At 36.1% G+C, this 17,702-nt stretch overlaps 1 protein-coding gene across 9 annotated transcripts in view; it reads left to right on the forward strand.

The window, feature by feature from the left end:
• Positions 1–15,679, forward strand: part of SUCO (SUN domain containing ossification factor) — an 88,199-nt gene extending 72,520 nt beyond the window's left edge. For 5 of the 9 annotated variants that reach the window (XM_027975617.3, XM_027975620.3, XM_027975619.3 and 2 more), the window contains 5 exons: positions 823–927; positions 2,804–2,958; positions 3,404–3,495; positions 12,400–12,455; positions 13,657–15,679. In XM_027975617.3, coding sequence (XP_027831418.1) covers positions 823–927; positions 2,804–2,958; positions 3,404–3,495; positions 12,400–12,455; positions 13,657–14,100 — 852 coding nt within the window. In that variant the 3' untranslated portion in view covers positions 14,101–15,679. Of the gene's footprint in view, positions 1–822; positions 928–2,803; positions 2,959–3,403; positions 3,496–3,776; positions 3,866–12,399; positions 12,456–13,656 lie in introns of those variants that run through there. The other 4 variants (XM_027975618.3, XM_060396097.1, XM_060396098.1 and 1 more) reach the window with 2 other exon arrangements.
• The last annotated feature ends 2,023 nt before the right edge of the window (positions 15,680–17,702 follow it).

Below are 17,702 nucleotides of genomic sequence, written 5' to 3' on the forward strand. Positions count from 1 at the left end.
ATATTTCATGTAAGATCCTAAATTAAAGTGTTAGATTTCCTTGACTTCCTGCTGCCTTCTTTTCCTTCTTCCAAAATCTGCTAGTAAGTACACATTTTCAGTAGTATGCTTAGTGTAGGTTCATGACCATGAGCATATTGCAAGCTTCTATAATATGCATGTAAGTGATATTTTAAATAAAGACATGTTTGTTCATTATAAGTTTTCTAAAATTCTGATAGATGGATGTTCTTGATGAATTTCTTTTCACTGGTGATAACCTAGCTTTGATTAGATGATCCATTGTCGTTTTTTGACTGTGTGACTTCCTGAGTTTCAACCTGTCATGCTCTGAAATAGAGTTTTAAAACCTTCTTGATATGAGCCTGCTTTGTATCCAGAAACATTCTTGAAAAAATTTGCAATGTGTCTTTGTATTGACTGCTTTGGTTTAGAAAAATCACACTTGACAAAATGACAATTTTGCAGATAGCTGGTTATATACTGTTTTACACATATAGAGCCCACATTAACTTGAGAAGTAGTTTATTAGAATTTGCTAGGCAGTATTCTACATGGTAGTAGTGAATGGCAAAAGGTGTTTTTGTTTGCTCAGGTCAAGGAGGAAGGTTGAATAGTCTTAATTAGATTCTTAAGGGTTTTAGATGTTTTTAAAATTTTTGGTCCAGATTTATAATATTCATTCATTAAGAGCTACCTATTAATATGTCACTCTGCCTTGAGGAATTTACAGTTTTTCTAGGTTATTTTATTTGAATTTATAATGAAGCTAATGTGTACATGAAACAAAAAGGAAAATATTTATTTCTTCCTTTATTATAGGATCAGCGGCAAACTGAAGCCATCCAGTTGCTGCAAGCACAGCTGACCAACATGACACAGCTTGTTTCAAATTTATCGACAACAGTAGCAGAATTAAAGCATGAGGTAATTGTTATTGATGGTACTGTAGGAAACAGGGTCATAAAGGTTGGCTTCATAGCTAAGAACTCATTTGTAGAGAACTTTTTCAGAAAACCAGAATATGGTAGTTTAAAGTTATGGAAATACATTAATTATTATAATACTTTGGAAAACATGGCTTTCATAGCTTAGGTCTTACCTACAATACAGTTATAAAGCAATTCTATTAGGCCTTTTGAAAACCATTGGTAGTTGTAATATATACTTCATGTTCAGTTCAGAAAGGCTTATTATTACATTGCTTGCTGCTGCTCAGTTGTGTCCAGCTCTGCGACTCCATGAACTAGAGCCCACTAGGCTCCTCTGTCCATGGGATTTTCTAGACTAGACTGGAGTGAGTTGCCGTATCCTCCTCCAGGGGATCTTCCCAACCCAGGGATTGAACCTGTGTCTTGCGTTTCCTGCATTGGCAGGTGGATTCTTTTATTTACCACTGAGCCACCTGGGAAGCCCTATTAAGCTGCTTAATGAAACAAACTTTTCATTGATTTAGGAAGCATTTATTGCAACACAAGTGTGTGTCAGGCATGAACTGTCCAACCCTTGGTTTAGGCATACAGCAGTCAGTAGCCCCTGGTAGAGAATGACACGTTTATGTGTGGACTGGTGGCACTCTAAGTGTTGCTGCTTTAGCTCAAGTGGTGTTGGAAGGCTTGCCTGAGGAAGTGGTGTTAGAACTGAGTGCTCAAGAGAAGTTAGCATCCACACAGAGCTTGGGGTCAGAACAAGCCTGTTAGTAGCAGAAGTAGGACAAAGGGCCTGTGCTTAAAAACAGTGTGATGTTTTTGGGGTCGGAAAGAAGGCTGGTGTGCAATACATGACAGACACCATTCCACGTTCATTCATGGAGAGCTACCTCATCCCCGGATTCTGTAATTTGCACTGTGGCCTAGCATTCTTGTGGGTTTATGCACTTAGCCCGTGTAGCCAAGTGCATAGTTTCTAATGTTTTGCTTGATAATTAATTTTGCAACCAAGATCTTAATTCACCAAAAAAAAAAAGGAAGAATAAAGCTGGTGTAGCTGGACCAGAGTTAATGTGAGAGGTGAGGGTAAGAAATGAGTTCAGGAAATTGGCAGAGACCTGATCATGTAGCCCTTTGTAGGCAGCTTAGAGTTTGAATTTTATTCTCATCATTGCAAGTCTTTGGAAAGTATTAAGTAAAGAAGTAACATGGATCATTTCATCAACAACACTTTGGGAAATCCCTGCTTGTTGTTCTGTGGAAAATTGCTTCTTAGAGACCATCTAGACCACAAGTAGGGAGGAGACCAATTAAGGAAGTGATTGAAATAACCTGAATGAGGTGATGTTGGCTTGGTTTAGGATTTTAGGAGTGGGGAATAGTGTGGAGTTGCTAAACTTAGGATATATTTAAGAGAGAGAAGGACAAGCTTGTTGGGAATTTGGATGTAGGTCATAAGGAATTAAGGGTGATCCTTAGGCTTAAATCACTGGGTAATGGGTGGTTTAGTTTTGTATGAGAAAGACAGGTGGGAGCATTTTTTTTCCTCACTCAAAAGGATAGTACAAATGATAAAAAATGAAATATATGTGGCAGAATGTAAGATTGGAGAACATAGGTGAAAGGCATACGTGTGTTCATCGTACTATTTTTAAAACTTTCATGGGTTTGAAAATTTTTAAAGAATGAGAGGGGGAAAGAAGAAAAAGGAAAACGTTGCCTTTGTAGTACATTTTCAAAGGACTTGCCTTGCATTTATGATTTTGAAGAACTTTGAAAAAAATGTTTAAATGGTTTGTCCTTTGAACTTTAGATTTCTGTGTTTTTCCCTAATAAGATTTTCAAAGTATTATTAAGCTCTCTTCTCATCTCAGGTTTCAGATCGACAGAGCTATCTTGTCATATCTTTGGTTCTCTGTGTTATCTTGGGACTGATGCTTTGTATGCAGCGTTGTCGAAACAATTCTCAATTTGATGGAGATTATATTTCAAAACTTCCTAAAAGTAATCAGTATCCAAGCCCTAAAAGGTAAGTCAGCATTATTTCACAATTTTCCTCTTATTTGAGAAACTTGAGCAAGTGAAAGATGCTGAGATAATTTCTTTCCCCATATGATTATCTTGAAACCAAAATGTTAAAAACTTGGAACTAGTGAGAGGGTCCTATGCCTAGAAGGTTCTGTAGACTCTCATAGAGAAAACACTAAGTACATAAAAAACCCATGTAATGGTTGTGAAAGATACTTCAGTGTGGAATTCAAAGGGGGAGGAGGAGAATAGGTATTTTAATATAGCACCTTTTAGAGAATAATTGGTGAATTTTTTTTACATGTGTTATCTATAACTGGAGTGTTACCTTAGAGATAAGTCCTATATGGCATGTACAGTTTTCTAGCATTCACCTAACCCCAAATACAGAGTAAATTATATGTATTTTACTCATCATTCCCAATGTTGATTTTTCTTAATGTTAGGTGTTTTTCTTCCTATGATGATATGAGTTTGAAAAGGAGAACTTCATTTCCACTCATCAGATCCAAGTCTCTGCAGTTAACTGGGAAAGAAGGTAGATTTTTGTGCATATGTAACATGTATATAGAAAAGTGAATCTAGCTTCCTTCTAGAACAAGTATAATGTCAATGTTGTGTTGGAGACCGTCCGCAACCGAACAGTGGGTGTGAGTGGCCTTTGTTTGTGCAGTGTCGAAGCCACTACCATTTCCACACTTTATCTTTGTTCCTAAAAGCCCAGAGGGTGGAGCGGAGGGGGGCTTAGTTTAATTAGCCATTAATTAGCCATTGATAGCCTGTTTGCACATGCTCCTGTTTAGAAGTATTTCTTTTTAGAAAGGGGTGTTTGAGAAAGTTCAGCAGATATGGAAAACCTGAATGCTTCCATAGTATCCTGTGCTTATCTGCCTCCTCTTCCTATACAGGTAGGACCCCTTTTGTCTCTAGGAGTGTGAGGCACTTTATGAAAAATAAATCTTTTTCTTTTTTACAGTCCAAGGTCTATAATAGTATTCTATAGTCTAATACTTGATGAATACTTAAATTTAATAAATGAATGAATGTGTACTGAGTGGCTTTCATGTATCAATACTTTTTAATAATTAGTACTATAATTAGTGCTTACTGAGATATATCTTCATAGCAGTATTAAAATAACTAAATTAATTGTATATTTCAGCTAATGCTTTCTTAATAATCATTGGATTCTCTTTCTTTAGGATTTAGTAGCTGAGCAGTGTGTTTTGATTGATTAAATCATTCAGGGAATCATTCCTGTGCTGCTCTGGTTTACTGTTACCATGAAACTTTGTGGACTTAATCTATTACATGTGTGTTTACTTAAAACTAGTAAATTTCTTCCTACTTCCTGCTCTTTTCTTTTTTTTTTTTTTCTTTTGGCTGATATGTCTTTTTGTAATTGAGTTTTTTTAATAAAGTATAATTTGTACAGGATTTTATACTTAATCGTTTATAAAGTTTGGTGGATTTTCACAAACCACACATAACTGTGTGACCATCCCCCAGATAAAGAAGTACAGCATTATCTAGCACCCCAGAAACTTCCTTGTGCTCCTTAGTCATTACCCATTTCCTCTCAGTAGAGTCACTGCATATTTTGATATTGTGAGAGTCACCATGTCGTTGAGTATAGTTGTAGTTAGTGTTGCCTTATGCAAACATACTATTCATTATTCGTTTCCATTGGATTATTTTCCTGCATACACACATCTGTTGGGTATATAGCAGAAATGGAATTGCTGGATCATAAGATTCTGTCTATTCCACTTTAGTAAATACTACCACACAGTTTGCCAAGAATGTTGTGTGATCATTCAGCTGTTTTTTAGAGTTCCATTTGTTCCACAGCCATATTAAGATTTAACATTTAGTATTGTTGATCTTTTAGCTGTATTTGTGTGATTATGAAATACCAATATGTTGAGGTGTTTTTCCTTCTCAGCATTTCTAATCCCATTCTGAATTAGTTGAAAGCCTGACTGTTTCTCTTCTTTTGTACCTGATAGTAATATTACTTATATTTTAAACAACTGTATCATCTTGGTTCATCTTTATAATTTAAAAAGTTGAGTACAATAGTCAGGAAACTAATTCTGATTCTGCTATTCATTAATTCATTTATTTCTTCTCCTAATTTGAATTAAATATCTTCTTATGACATTTACTATTGTCTACTTTGATTTTAGCCATCTTTGTACTTGCCTTATTTTTAATTCCAAAATCTATAAGAAGGGTCCATTTCTTATTTTGTTTTCTTATTGTAGTAAAAAAAAACATACAACATAAAATTTACCATCTTGAAATTTAAGTTTCTCTTAGAAATTTAATTACTATATATATTATATACTTTAGTAATGTTTAGTATGTTCACAGTGATGTGAAACAAGTCTCCAGAAGTTTTTCATTTTGTAAATCTGGAACACTATATATTAAACAACTACCTTTTTTCCCCTTCCTCCCAGCCTCTGGTCACCATCAGTGTGTTTTCTGTTCTTGTGAATTTGAATACTTCAGATACCTTATATAAGTGAGATCATATGTTATTCATCTTTCTCTGACTGACTTATTTCACTTAGCATAATGTCCTCAAGTTTCATCTATGTTGTAACATGTGACAGGATTTCTGTTTAAAGACTGAATAATATTATGTTGTACAGATAGATACTATACTTTGTTTATTCATCTGTTGATGGGCACTTGGGTTGCTTCTGCCTCTTGGCTATTGTGAAATAATGCTGCTGTGAACATGAGTGTGCAAATATGTCTTTAAGTCCTTGCTTTCAGTTCTGGATATGTAGTTGACCCTTGAACAGTGCTGGAGTTAGGGCCACCGAATCTGTACAGTTGAAAATACATGTATAATTTATAGTTAGCTCTCCATAGCCATGGTTCCTCCATTTTCGAGGATCTGCATCCCTGGAGTCAGCCAACCACATATTATGTAGTACTGTGGTATTTACTGTTGAAAAAAACCCCACATATAAATAGACTCACATATCCATGTATAAGTAGACTTCAAACCCATGTTGTTAGAGGGTCAGCTGTGTACTCAAGCGTGATTGCTGAATCTTAAGGTAGTTCTGTTTTTTGAGGTACCTTTACAGTGTTTTCCATAGTGCTTGCACCATTTTACAATTCCACCAACAGTGCATAGTGGTTCCAGATTTCTTCACATCCTCACCAATACTTGTTTTCTGTTTTGATAGTAGCCATCCTGATGGGTGTGGTGATACCTTGTTTTGCTTTTGATTTGTGTTTCTCTGACGATTAGTGATGTTGATCATCTTTTCATATGCTTGTTGGCCATTTGTAAATCATCTTTGAGGAAATGGCTATTCAAATCCTTTGCTCATTTTTAAACCAGGTTATTTTTGGCCTAATTGTAGGAGTTCTGTATATTCTGGATATTAATCCTGCATCAAGTATATGATTCACAGATACATTCTTCCATTTTGTAGGTTGCATTTTCACTCAGATGATTTTGTCCTATGATGGACAAAAACTTTTTAAGTTTGATGTAGTCCTCTTTGTCTGTTTTTGCTTTTGTTGCTTATACTTTAACTAACACATCCAAGAAATCATTGCCAAGGCCAGTGTTATAAAGTTTTTATAACTTTTTGGAAAAAGAAACTTTGTAACACTGTGGCCTTGGATGTGACATTTAAAGTACAAGCAACAAAAGCAAAAACAAAGAGGACCGCATCTATTTTGAGTTAATTTTTGTATATGATGTAGGATAAGGGTTCAACTTCATTCTTTCACATGTGGCTATCCAGCTTTCTAGCACTGTTTGTTGAAGAGACTGTTCATTCCCCGTTGAATGGTCTAGGCACCCTTGTTGAAGGTTATTTGACCATTTGTGTGAAGGTTTATTTCTGGACTGTTTCCCGCCCCCCCCCCCCCCCCCCCCCCCCCGTTGTTCTGTATATCTGTCTTTATACCAGTACTGTTTTGACTACTGTATTTGAAATCAGGCAGTGTGAGTCCTATAACTTTTTCTTTTTCACAATTGCTTTGCCTGTTTAAGGTACTTGGGATTTGATATGAATTTTAAGATGCATTTCATTAAAAAAAGAAAGCTATTGGAATTTTGATAGGGCTTATGCTTAATCTGTAGATCGTTTTGGTAGTATATGGACATCTTGACAATATGAAGTCTTCCAGTCATGAACATGAGATATTGTTCAGCTTGTTTGTACCTTCTTTAATTTCTTCCATCAGTGTTTTACGATTATACTTAGATTTGCATCTCTGACTTTTGTTGACCATCCAAGTAGACCTAAACTGTTTTGATTTTTGTAATACATTTTTGTTGTGAAATATGTGAAATACCAAAACGTGCATAAAACTGAAATGTACAACATGCAGAGTAATTATAAAGTGAACACCTGTGTAGCTAACACCCAGATCAAGAAATAGAGCAAGACCAGCACTTTTGGTATTGCTTTTTGTAGAAGTAACTATCTTGATTTTTTTAATTAGTTGTCATCTTCATTTTCATAAGTTTTACCATCAGTGTTTGTGTTCCTCAGCAATATAATTGGATTTTTGTCTGGTTTTGAGCTTTTGATAAATGAAATTATACCATATATACTCTTTTTGCCTTCTTTCCTTCAGCATTCTATTTGTAAGGTTCATGTACATAATTGTACTTCATTTTCAATATTGTATAGTATTTCAGTAACTGACTAAATTACAATGTAAGTTATCCATTCTGCTGTGTTATTTACAGTTTGGGGCTATTACATATAATGCTGGTGTAAACATTCCCTTTGTTTGTATATAGGCAGAGAGTTGCATAAGTTTCTCTAGGAATATTTTTGTTGTTGTGTTGCTAAGTCATTTCCTATACTTTTGCAAGCCCATGGATTCTTGCAAGCCTACCAGTCTCCTCTGCCCATGGGACTTCCCAGACAAGAGTACTGGAGTGGGTTACCATTTCCATCTTGGGTGGGAGGGAGTGGGGGATGGAATCTTTCTGCCCCAGGAGTTGAAGCTGCCTGCTTGGCAGGCTTATTCTTTACCGCTGAGCCACCTGGGAAGCCCCCTCTAGGAATATTACCTAGATGTAAAATTGCTGGATTGTATGCTAATCTATAAGTTACAAGATAATGGTATACTTTTCCAAAGTGGTCATATCAGTTTATCCTTCCACCAGTACCATGAGAATTTCCATTTTCTACACTTTTGCCAGCGCACAGTCAGAATGTCAAGTTTTAAAGTGTTTGTTAAGCTCATTTAAGTTATAATTTGCATTTACCTGATTACTATTGAAGTTGAGCATGCTAACTTAGGCCTTTTAATCATTTGACTTTCCTGGACATTGAAATTTTTGCCTGTTCTTTTATGTGGTTATTTATCTCTTTCCTGTTGGCTTACAGTTATTTTTAAAATTTGTATCCTAATTGTTAGTTCGTTAATGTTGCAGATAATCTTATTTCACTCTTGAGGCTATTTATTTTCTTTTACATGGAGTCTTTTTAAATAAGAAAAAGAAGCTCTTAATTTTAATTTAATCAGACTTATGGAATTTTTTTCCTGGTGTGGTTAGTGCTTCTTCGGTGTTGTTTAAACAGATTTTTTTTTTTTACTGTTTATGGATGATATTCTCTTATAGTTTTAGTGTTTGGTTTTTATTTTTAGATTCTAAGATACCTGGAATTGATTTTTTTTTTTTTTGTATGTGGTTTTTAGGTAGGGAATTGATTATAAAATATGTATGAAATTCAGTTGTTTTAGGTTGCTCGGCCATTACTGGGTCTTTGTTTCCATGTAAATTTAGAATCATTTATTAAGTATTTCATTGAAAAATTATTAGGCTTTTGGTTGATTACATTGACTCTACATACCAATTTGGGAAGAACATAGCATCTCTGTATACTTCAAAAAGTCAAACTTTTGAAAGTTTTATTTCTAGAATATTTTTTGATGCTGTTGAAAATTGCGTTTTGTGTGTGTTTGTGTTTATTGCTGGTATGTAGAAACGCAGTGGATTTTGGTGCTATTGACATCTGCCATATTCTTTGATTCTCTGCTTGCTGGATCTTAAGATAGAGGAGTGTTAAAGTCTCCAGCTATAATAGTAGGTTCATCTGTTTCTCCTTGTAGTTCTACCAGTTTTGCCTCATGTATTCTGCCATTCTGTGAGATGCATGCGCATTAAAGATTGTTATGCTTTTTGGATAATGGACCCTTTTATCATCATGAAATATCCCTTTTTATCCTGAATAAATTTCCTTGCTCTGAAGTTTGCTCTCTCTGAAATTAATATGCTATTCCTGCTTTCTTTTGATTTGTGTTAGCATGGTATATCTTTTTTCATCCCTGTACCTTTAATCTATATGTATCTTTATATTTAAAGTGGACTTCTTATGAGCAACATATGGTTGAATCTTGTTTGGACCACTTTTACAGTCTTATAAATTGGTGAATTTAGGCCATTAAAGTTTAAAATGATTGGATATTTATCCAACTATATTTGCTATATTTGTTACTGTTTTCTGTTTGTTGCTCTCATTCTTTATTCCTGTTATTGTCTTCCACGTTTTTTCTGTCTTTTGTGGTTTTAACTGAGCATGTTTTATGGTTTCATTTTTTTCCTTTCATAGCATATGTTAAAAAATTATGACTTTTTTTTAGGGTCCCAGAGATTACAGTATACATTTACAGCTAATACAAGTCCACTTTCAAATAGTACTATATTACTCTAGAGGTAGTACATACATATATTTTATAATAACAGAATATTTCTGATTCCTCCCTTCCATCTCTTGTATCAGTGCTGTCATTCTTTTTATTTTTACCTAATCTTGTCTATTTACATAAGCATACTCAATTACTTTGTTGCCATTATTTTTGTGAACAAATTGTTATGTTATGGATTAAGAATAAGAAAAGCGAAAGTTTTTATCGTCCCTTCTTTTATTCCTTCTCTGGTGCTTTTCCTTTCTTTATGCAGAGCTGGGTTTCTGACCTACCTTATTTTCCTCCTTTCTAAAGAACTGCTTTTTAACATTACTTGTAAAGCAGGTCTGTTGGCAATTTTAGGTCCTCAGTTTTAGCTTATATCTTTGATTTTTTTGAAATTTGTATATGATATGCCTGGTTGTAGTATTTTGGGCATTTTTCCTGCTTGTTGTTCTCAGTTTCCTAGAGCTGTGGTTTCTGTCTGATGTCAATGTGAGAAGATTCTGTCATTATTACTGAAAATATTGCATCTATTCCTTTCTCCTGTCCTTATCCTCCTGTATTCTCAGTACTTGTATGCTACACCTTTTGTAGTCGTCCCATGGTTTTTGAATAGTCTGTTCTTTTTTTTTTTTTTTAAGTCTTTTTTCTCTTTGTATTTTAGATTTGGAAATTTCTATTGTCATATTCTCAAGTTTAGTGATTCTTTACTCAGTCTATTAATGAACCCAGAGGCATTCTTCACTTTTGTTCCTGTGTTTGATCTCTATCTAGCATTTTTTAAACTCCTTTTTAGAATTTTTCTGCTTATATTATCTATCTGTTCTTGCATGTTGTCTGCTTTTTTTCAATTTACATCCTTAATGTCATGTATTTTTTAAAAATTCCTGATCTAATAATAATGTCAACATTTCTATCATATCTAACTCTGGTTCTGATGCTTGTTTAGTCTTTTCAAGCTGTGTTTACCCTTTTTTAAATGCCTTGTAATTTTCTGTTGAAAGAGGAATATAATGTACAGGTCAGCTCTAATTTATGATGATTTGACTTAATTTTTCAACTTTATGATCGTGTGAAAACAACGTGCATTCAGTAGAAACTGTACTTCGGTTGTTGGTGTCTCCCTGGCTAATAATATGCAGTATGAGTCCATGTTTCTAGACAGTGGTGGCAAGGTCTCTGGGCAAAAATGAATTGTGTTTCACTTGACGGGTCTGGATTACTGCTTTTCCTTCAGTTGTGGCCTGGGATTACTTACTTACTTAGTCTTGACAGCCTAATTAAGTGCTGTTGATGCTGCTGCTAAGTTGCTTCCGTCATGTCCGACTCTGTGTGACCCCATAGATGGCAGCCCACCAGGCTCCCCTGTCCCTGGGATTCTCCAGGCAAGAACACTGGAGTGGGTTGCCATTTCCTTCTCCAATGCATAAAAGTGAAAGTGAAGTCGCTCAGTCATGTCCAACTCTTCATGACCCCATGGACTGCAGCCTACCAGGCTCCTCTGTCCATGGGATTTTCCAGGCAGGAGTACTGGAGTGGGAAGTGCTGTTAGTGACTTACAAAAAACACTCATATTTAATTGCTTTTAGTGGAAAATTTGATCTGAAAACCATTAGCAATCATTCCTAGAAGTAGACATCGTGTTTTTTTAAAAAAACAATTTGAATGAGATTAGTAATCTAGTAGAAATGACTGTTTAAAGGAATCATTGGATATTTTTGTTTATTTGATGACTTTCTCAACAAGTTTCTAAGACATAATGTGAAAAATGATAATTCATTGAATCATGTTGTTAGTAAATTTCTGGCACATGAAGTTTATTATACATTTGTTACTTACAGACTTCACCTGCATCAAACCATAAATCATTTACTTTTAGTGGGTTGAATAGGATTAAAATCTCATAGCCCCTCTTTTATATGTACATTTATCTTGTCAGTAAAGCTGTCTTGAATGTGCTTAAAGTAATGAAACATTAGAAACTTAATATTTCTGATTTTCTTATCGTGCCAGAGTGTCCTGGTATTGATCACAATAAATCATAGTTTTGATCACAGTAAATCATAGTAATAAACTATTAGGAAACACTTGTTAAACTTCTTTTGTGTGTATGTTCCTTGAACTGAATTTCATACTATGTGCTTGTTGCACATAATTAACCCATAACTGCAACACAGTGTGGAGTTTAGTCTTTTAGAAAAATATTCATATGATCTGTAAGTTTGGTATTAGCTTATCTGGTAATGTTATTTTTCTTATCAAGTTCAGAGGGTAGAGGCTTCCCAGGTGGCTCAGTGGTAAAGAATCCACCCACAAATGCAGGAAACACTGATTCTGTCCCCAAGATAGAAGATCCACTCTAGTATTCTTGCCTGGGAAGTCCCATGGACAGAGAAACCTGGTGAGCTATAGTCCATGGGGTTGCAAAAAAGTCGGACACGATTTAGCGACTAAACAAGAGGGTAGAGCTGGTCCAAACAAGGATCTTTACTATGTTGGCTGATAGCCAGCTGTTAGTTAAAAACTTAAGGTATTCCATGATGACCAGTCAAGCCCAGGATAAGAATGGTGCCCTCTTCTACCTTATTGCTTTAGGCTTACTAATTTCAAATGCATAAATATATGTTTTAGTCTGTTACAAATATAAATTCATCGGTTCTGTTATGAAAATAATCATATATGGATAAGATAGTATTTAATCATAGTATAATCTACTTTACATTTTATATCTGCCTTTTTTTTTCTCTTACAGTAGATCCAAGTGATTTGTACATTGTAGAACCCCTCAAGTTTTCTCCAGAAAAAAAGGTAATCCTTTGTTTCCTTTCAAGTGTATTGGTGTGTTATGTGGATGTAGATGAAGAAATAGGTGAAAGTTTTACTATTACCTTTACTGGTCCTTAAACTTATTATTTTCAGTAATGATAATGATTTGTTTACAGGGTCTGCAAACTGTGGCCCATAGGCCATATATGGCCTGTTTTATTATGATCCTGGAACCATTTTTAAAGGGTTATGAAATAAAAGTGAATATGTAGGAGAGAGAGTATGTGACCTGAAAAGCCTAAAATACTTATTGTCTGGGTTTTACAGAAAAAACTTGCTGACCCCTTGTTGATACTCATTCCTATTATCAGTGCATGTCAGGCAGTGTGTATACCTATTCCTGTAATCCTCTTATCAACCTAAAAATGATACTTTCCCCATTTTTTAAGTGAGAAAACTGAAACTCAGAATTTGTATCTTCTTTAAATGACCCATTAAAGAGGTGGCAAAAATCAAAATATACTTAGACTTTTTTGGTTACAAAGTGTGGGCTTTTCTCATTTTACCTCTGAAAGTAAGTTGTATTTACTAGAGGTCCAGGTAGCTCAGTGGTAAAGAATCTGCCTTCCAATGCAGGAGACGCAGGTTCTATCCCTAGGTCTGGAAGATTCCTTGGAGAAGGAAATGGCCACCCACTACAGTATTCTTGCCTGGAAAATCTCATGGAGTGAGGAGTCCATGATGTCACAAAAGAGTCGGGCACAACTTAGCAACTAAGCAAACAACGTTTGTCTCTAGGCTAAAGAACTTGACCATTAAAACCAAATAGCCTAGGATTCAATCCTAACTTGGCCACTTACTGCCATGTAACTTGGACAGGGAATCAAACTTATGAACCTTGGTTTTCTCATTTGGTAGTCAAGGACAAAATGCTCACCTTTCAGGGTTAGTAAGATATACATGAAAGCAACTGGAAGAATATATGGCATATAATAAGCATTCAGATGCCTAATCTATATTCAGAGGTGACAGATAAATGAAGAATTTGGTTGAGTAGTATTACAAAGTGGAAAGGTAGTTATGGTAGTACCTGTATAGAACATAACAGTGTGTTTTGCTGTCTATAATACTTTCACTTTCCACCAGGAGGTGGCACTTTATTCCAGCAGCTCAGCTGTCTGAATGTTTGATTACGTAACTATCAGTGGTCTAATTCCTACCCTTTCTTTTACTTGTGTTAAAGAAGAAACGCTGCAAGTACAAAACTGAAAAAATTGAGACCATAAAGCCAGCTGATCCACTGCACCCTGTAGCCAATGGAGACATAAAAGGAAGAAAACCTTTTACAAACCAGAGAGATTTTTCTAATATGGGAGAAGTTTATCACTCTTCTTATAAGGGTCCTCCATCTGAAGGAAGCTCAGAAACTTCATCACAGTCAGAAGAGTCTTATTTTTGTGGCATTTCAGCTTGCACAAGTCTGTGCAATGGACAGTCCCAAAAGACAAAAACTGAGAAGAGGGCTTTGAAACGAAGGCGATCTAAAGTCCAAGACCAAGGAAAATTGATAAAAACTTTGATACAGACTAAGTCAGGATCACTGCCGAGCCTGCATGACATAATCAAAGGAAACAAAGAGATCACCGTGGGAACATTTGGTGTTACAGCAGTCTCGGGACATATCTAAAATTAATCGAACTTTTCATATTGGAGACTTTTCGTTGTTCTTTGAAGAACAGTCTGTGGTATTTGAAGGGTATGGGGAGGGAGAACATATAAATGGGAAAAGTATTCAGAAATTATGGTTTCTGCCTTTTTAAAAAGTAGGTGGGATTATGTCAATCTTGGTTAATGAGCTGCAGTTTTATAAGACTGCAAGGACAATGATAGACATTTTATAAAGATGTTTTTTCACAGATTAATTAATTACTGGGACAAAAGTAATTTGGAAGCCCAGTTCCTTGGGTGGGATAGGAATGAAAGCCTAAACCTCTTCCGTTAGCTTTGTTCCTATTTCTTGCACCTTCCCATATTTATGTGCCTTTGTCTATTTATAATGCCACTGGAAGAGGAGGGAGAACTTTTTCTGTCATTTGATTTCTTTTATAACTTTGTTAGTTTTTGAAGCTGCAAACACTACAAGGCTTTAAAGTGATCTGCGCCTGGCGTTCAGTAAAGATCAGTAAAGAGAGTGTAAAGATCCTAAAGACTTGGCCAGGTAGACTTTTGTTTAGCAAACTCACCTGAAACAGACACTTGATGGAATTTTTAGGTCTATTCTTTTAGGTAAGCGGTGATACTTTTAATATTATTTTCAGTTAACTTATTCACACTAGTTTCCTTTGGTTGCTAATTCAGTGAGAGGAAAAAGCAACTACATAATTTTTTTCTTCAAATGATTGGTATTTGCAAATATTTTTTTTAAATAAATTCACGTGTTAAACACATTTAGCCACTTTTAAGGGTTTCCTTTAGCTATGTTACATTTTAAACAATCACAATAAGCACTAATCCTCGTGACTTTGAGATCGTTGTTTTCTCTTACAAATGGAAAATTTGAAAGTTTGTCCAGTGAGTCCAGGCCTCATAATCACTGCCTATATACATATGCACAGAACAAGCTAGTGAGTTTGTCAAGCCTTGTCTAATTGGTCAAGTCTAAAGGGATTATTACTCCTTGGTGTTTGCTTTGTATTGGCTACAAATGTGCAGATATACATGTGTGTTGTCAATGTGTTTGTATTCATTTTGTCTCTTTTCTTTAAAAATAATTGGCAGTGACTTTGAATCAAATGATTTCTAAGTATGTGTTTATACAGCAATGGAGTAAAAGTGGAAAGTTTCTTTTTGAAAGGGAGAGAATTCACTGTTCTGTGTTGTAAGATTTAAGTTATAAGTTATTGAGCACTTTTAGTAATAACTGTTTTAAACTTGTCTAATACCTTATGTGGGTATTGTTCGTAATGTGACTTATTTAAAGCCTCTTTTGTTTGTTTAAGTTGCTGCTTTACGTTAACAGTATGTTTTAGATGATTTACATTTTTTTCCAATCTGTACAATTAGCCATTCAGAGCAAGAGGGCCTGATTGTATAGAAACCCATTGAAAAAAGGTCCAGATGAGAGCAGAGGTAGAGCGGGGAGTTACACCGTCTGTGTGCAGCATCCAGGGTTGTGGAAAGAAGACTTTTAATAATGTAACTACGGAGCTGTAGTGCCATTAGAAACTGTGAATTTCCAAATAAATCTGAACACTTGTCTTTATTAATTACTGGCTCTTCTGTTCTTTGAAGGAGAACTTACAAACTTAATACTCTGAACATGAATTTAAATGAATTTTTAAAAATAAGTACAGCAGCATCTTGTTAAATACTTGGTTACATTCAGCCAACTACAAACTGATTGAACTTTCACATAAATGTTTTGTTCCCAATACAGTCAGAATTTCACCATTTCAAACACTGAAAGAGAGTTTTAAATATTCAGTGGATTACACATATTGTGCCTTTCTTTACTAGGTGCCATCTCTAAAACTAATAATTTTTAAATTTTTTACATATATAAATATAGCACATTTTTACAATTTGGGGTTTGTTTTTCCTCTCTGAGATTATACTTACCTGAGGGATAAAAGCAAAAAGTCTTGCCAATAATAGATTTGTGCCTGGTGAGAAGCAAATTATATGTGTGTGTGTGTCTATAAAATAGGCTTTCAATGTTCCTTGGTAATCAGCTTCATTTTATTTCTTCTGATATTAAGAAAAGTTTTAAAACAGTAAGAAGACACCGAGGGATCTGTAAGAGCAAGAATACAAAATAAAGAAGTCCTTTTAATTGGATGTTTTTCAGATAGAGTTATAAAATTTGAGGAATGAAATCATTCTATTAGGTAAGCCTTGCACAGAAAGGTGGCAGTTCTCTGTTCTCTGCCACTACACCCCCCAACACTCCCATGTTGCACCCTGACCTTTGCCAAGCATTTCTTTCTCCCTAGCAGCAGCTGTTTTCAGCACTACATCGCCAGTCACTGTGCTTATTTTGCTACTTACTTACTTGCCAGTTTTTGATGTGCCCCTAATTTGAATATGTCAACTTGTCAGCATGAATATAAAGTAGATATAAATGTATATTTGTTACCCTAGTCAAATTTAAAATCATAGAATAATAAGCAACATGTCCATTTGGAATTGTTTTAATTCTCCATTTTATAGAACAAAACTATGCAACAGAAGCATGAGACATGCCTCCAAACGATACAATAATGATGGCTTTCTTAAGCTCCCTTTACACCCTGATATTTCTTATCCCATTCCCGAATCACTTTTCTTTCACTAAAAGGAAAGTTCTCTTTGCTGTAGGGGAGGGGAAAAACTAACACTCTCCAAACAATATTTGGAGAAAGGAATCGAGACAGGACTTGCACCCCAGGGAGGGAGATGTGGAAGAAAGGTTTCCCCACCCTGGGAAGTCCCCTCACCTGCAGGGAGATCAACCTAGATGGAGGGGGAGCTTCAGAGCCTTGGAGGAAGAGTGCAACAACTGGTTATAGTGGAAGGACCCGCACAGATGGTTCATACCTCTGCCCTGTGTACCCTGGCTGACATGCTCATCTCTTGGTGTGGTGAGGCTAGGTGCCAAAGCTCAGCCTTCAGAGTCAGACCCAGAGAGGGATTGGCGGTGTAGAGACAGCCTGAAGAGGCTGGAGAGTGGCAACTAAGCGTGCACTCAGAAGAGGCGGGGGCCTGCCAGAGGCAAGACACCATTGTTGGGTACGGGGGGGGGGACGTTAGAAGAGGGGCAAGACCACCATAGGAGCTTTGTTTCCTGAACCTGGGCTCTCGGGCAACAAGACACCACCTAACATGAGCTCTGGGGGTAGGTGCAAGCTGCTGTCACCGTTATGGGCTCCAGAGATGGGCACAGGTCACTCCCATAACTAGGGACCCATGAGCAGGCACCAGTTGCTCTCCTTGGGAGTAGGCAGGCTGTCACTGCTACTGAGAGAGACAGGAGCAAGTGCCAACTGCTAGCCCTGCTGTCCCGGGACATCATGGACCACTGCTGCCCCTGGGAGGCGGTCCTGATCATGGTGCCTGCTTACTGGGAGTGTGCATGGGAGTGTGCGTTGTGCTTGCACACCAGATACCAAGGCGATAGCAGCCGGCACACACTGCCAAAAAAGGCAGCAAGCATCCAAACTAAAAACAGTCCTTCAATTCCAGACAAGGTGGCAGGAGTAGGACTTGAACTTACCTCCTGTCATAAAAACACCAAAATCACAAATAACTGCT

The sequence above is a fragment of the Ovis aries genome, chromosome 12, assembly GCF_016772045.2.
Source record: "Ovis aries strain OAR_USU_Benz2616 breed Rambouillet chromosome 12, ARS-UI_Ramb_v3.0, whole genome shotgun sequence".
Classification (NCBI taxonomy): Eukaryota; Metazoa; Chordata; class Mammalia; order Artiodactyla; family Bovidae; genus Ovis; species Ovis aries.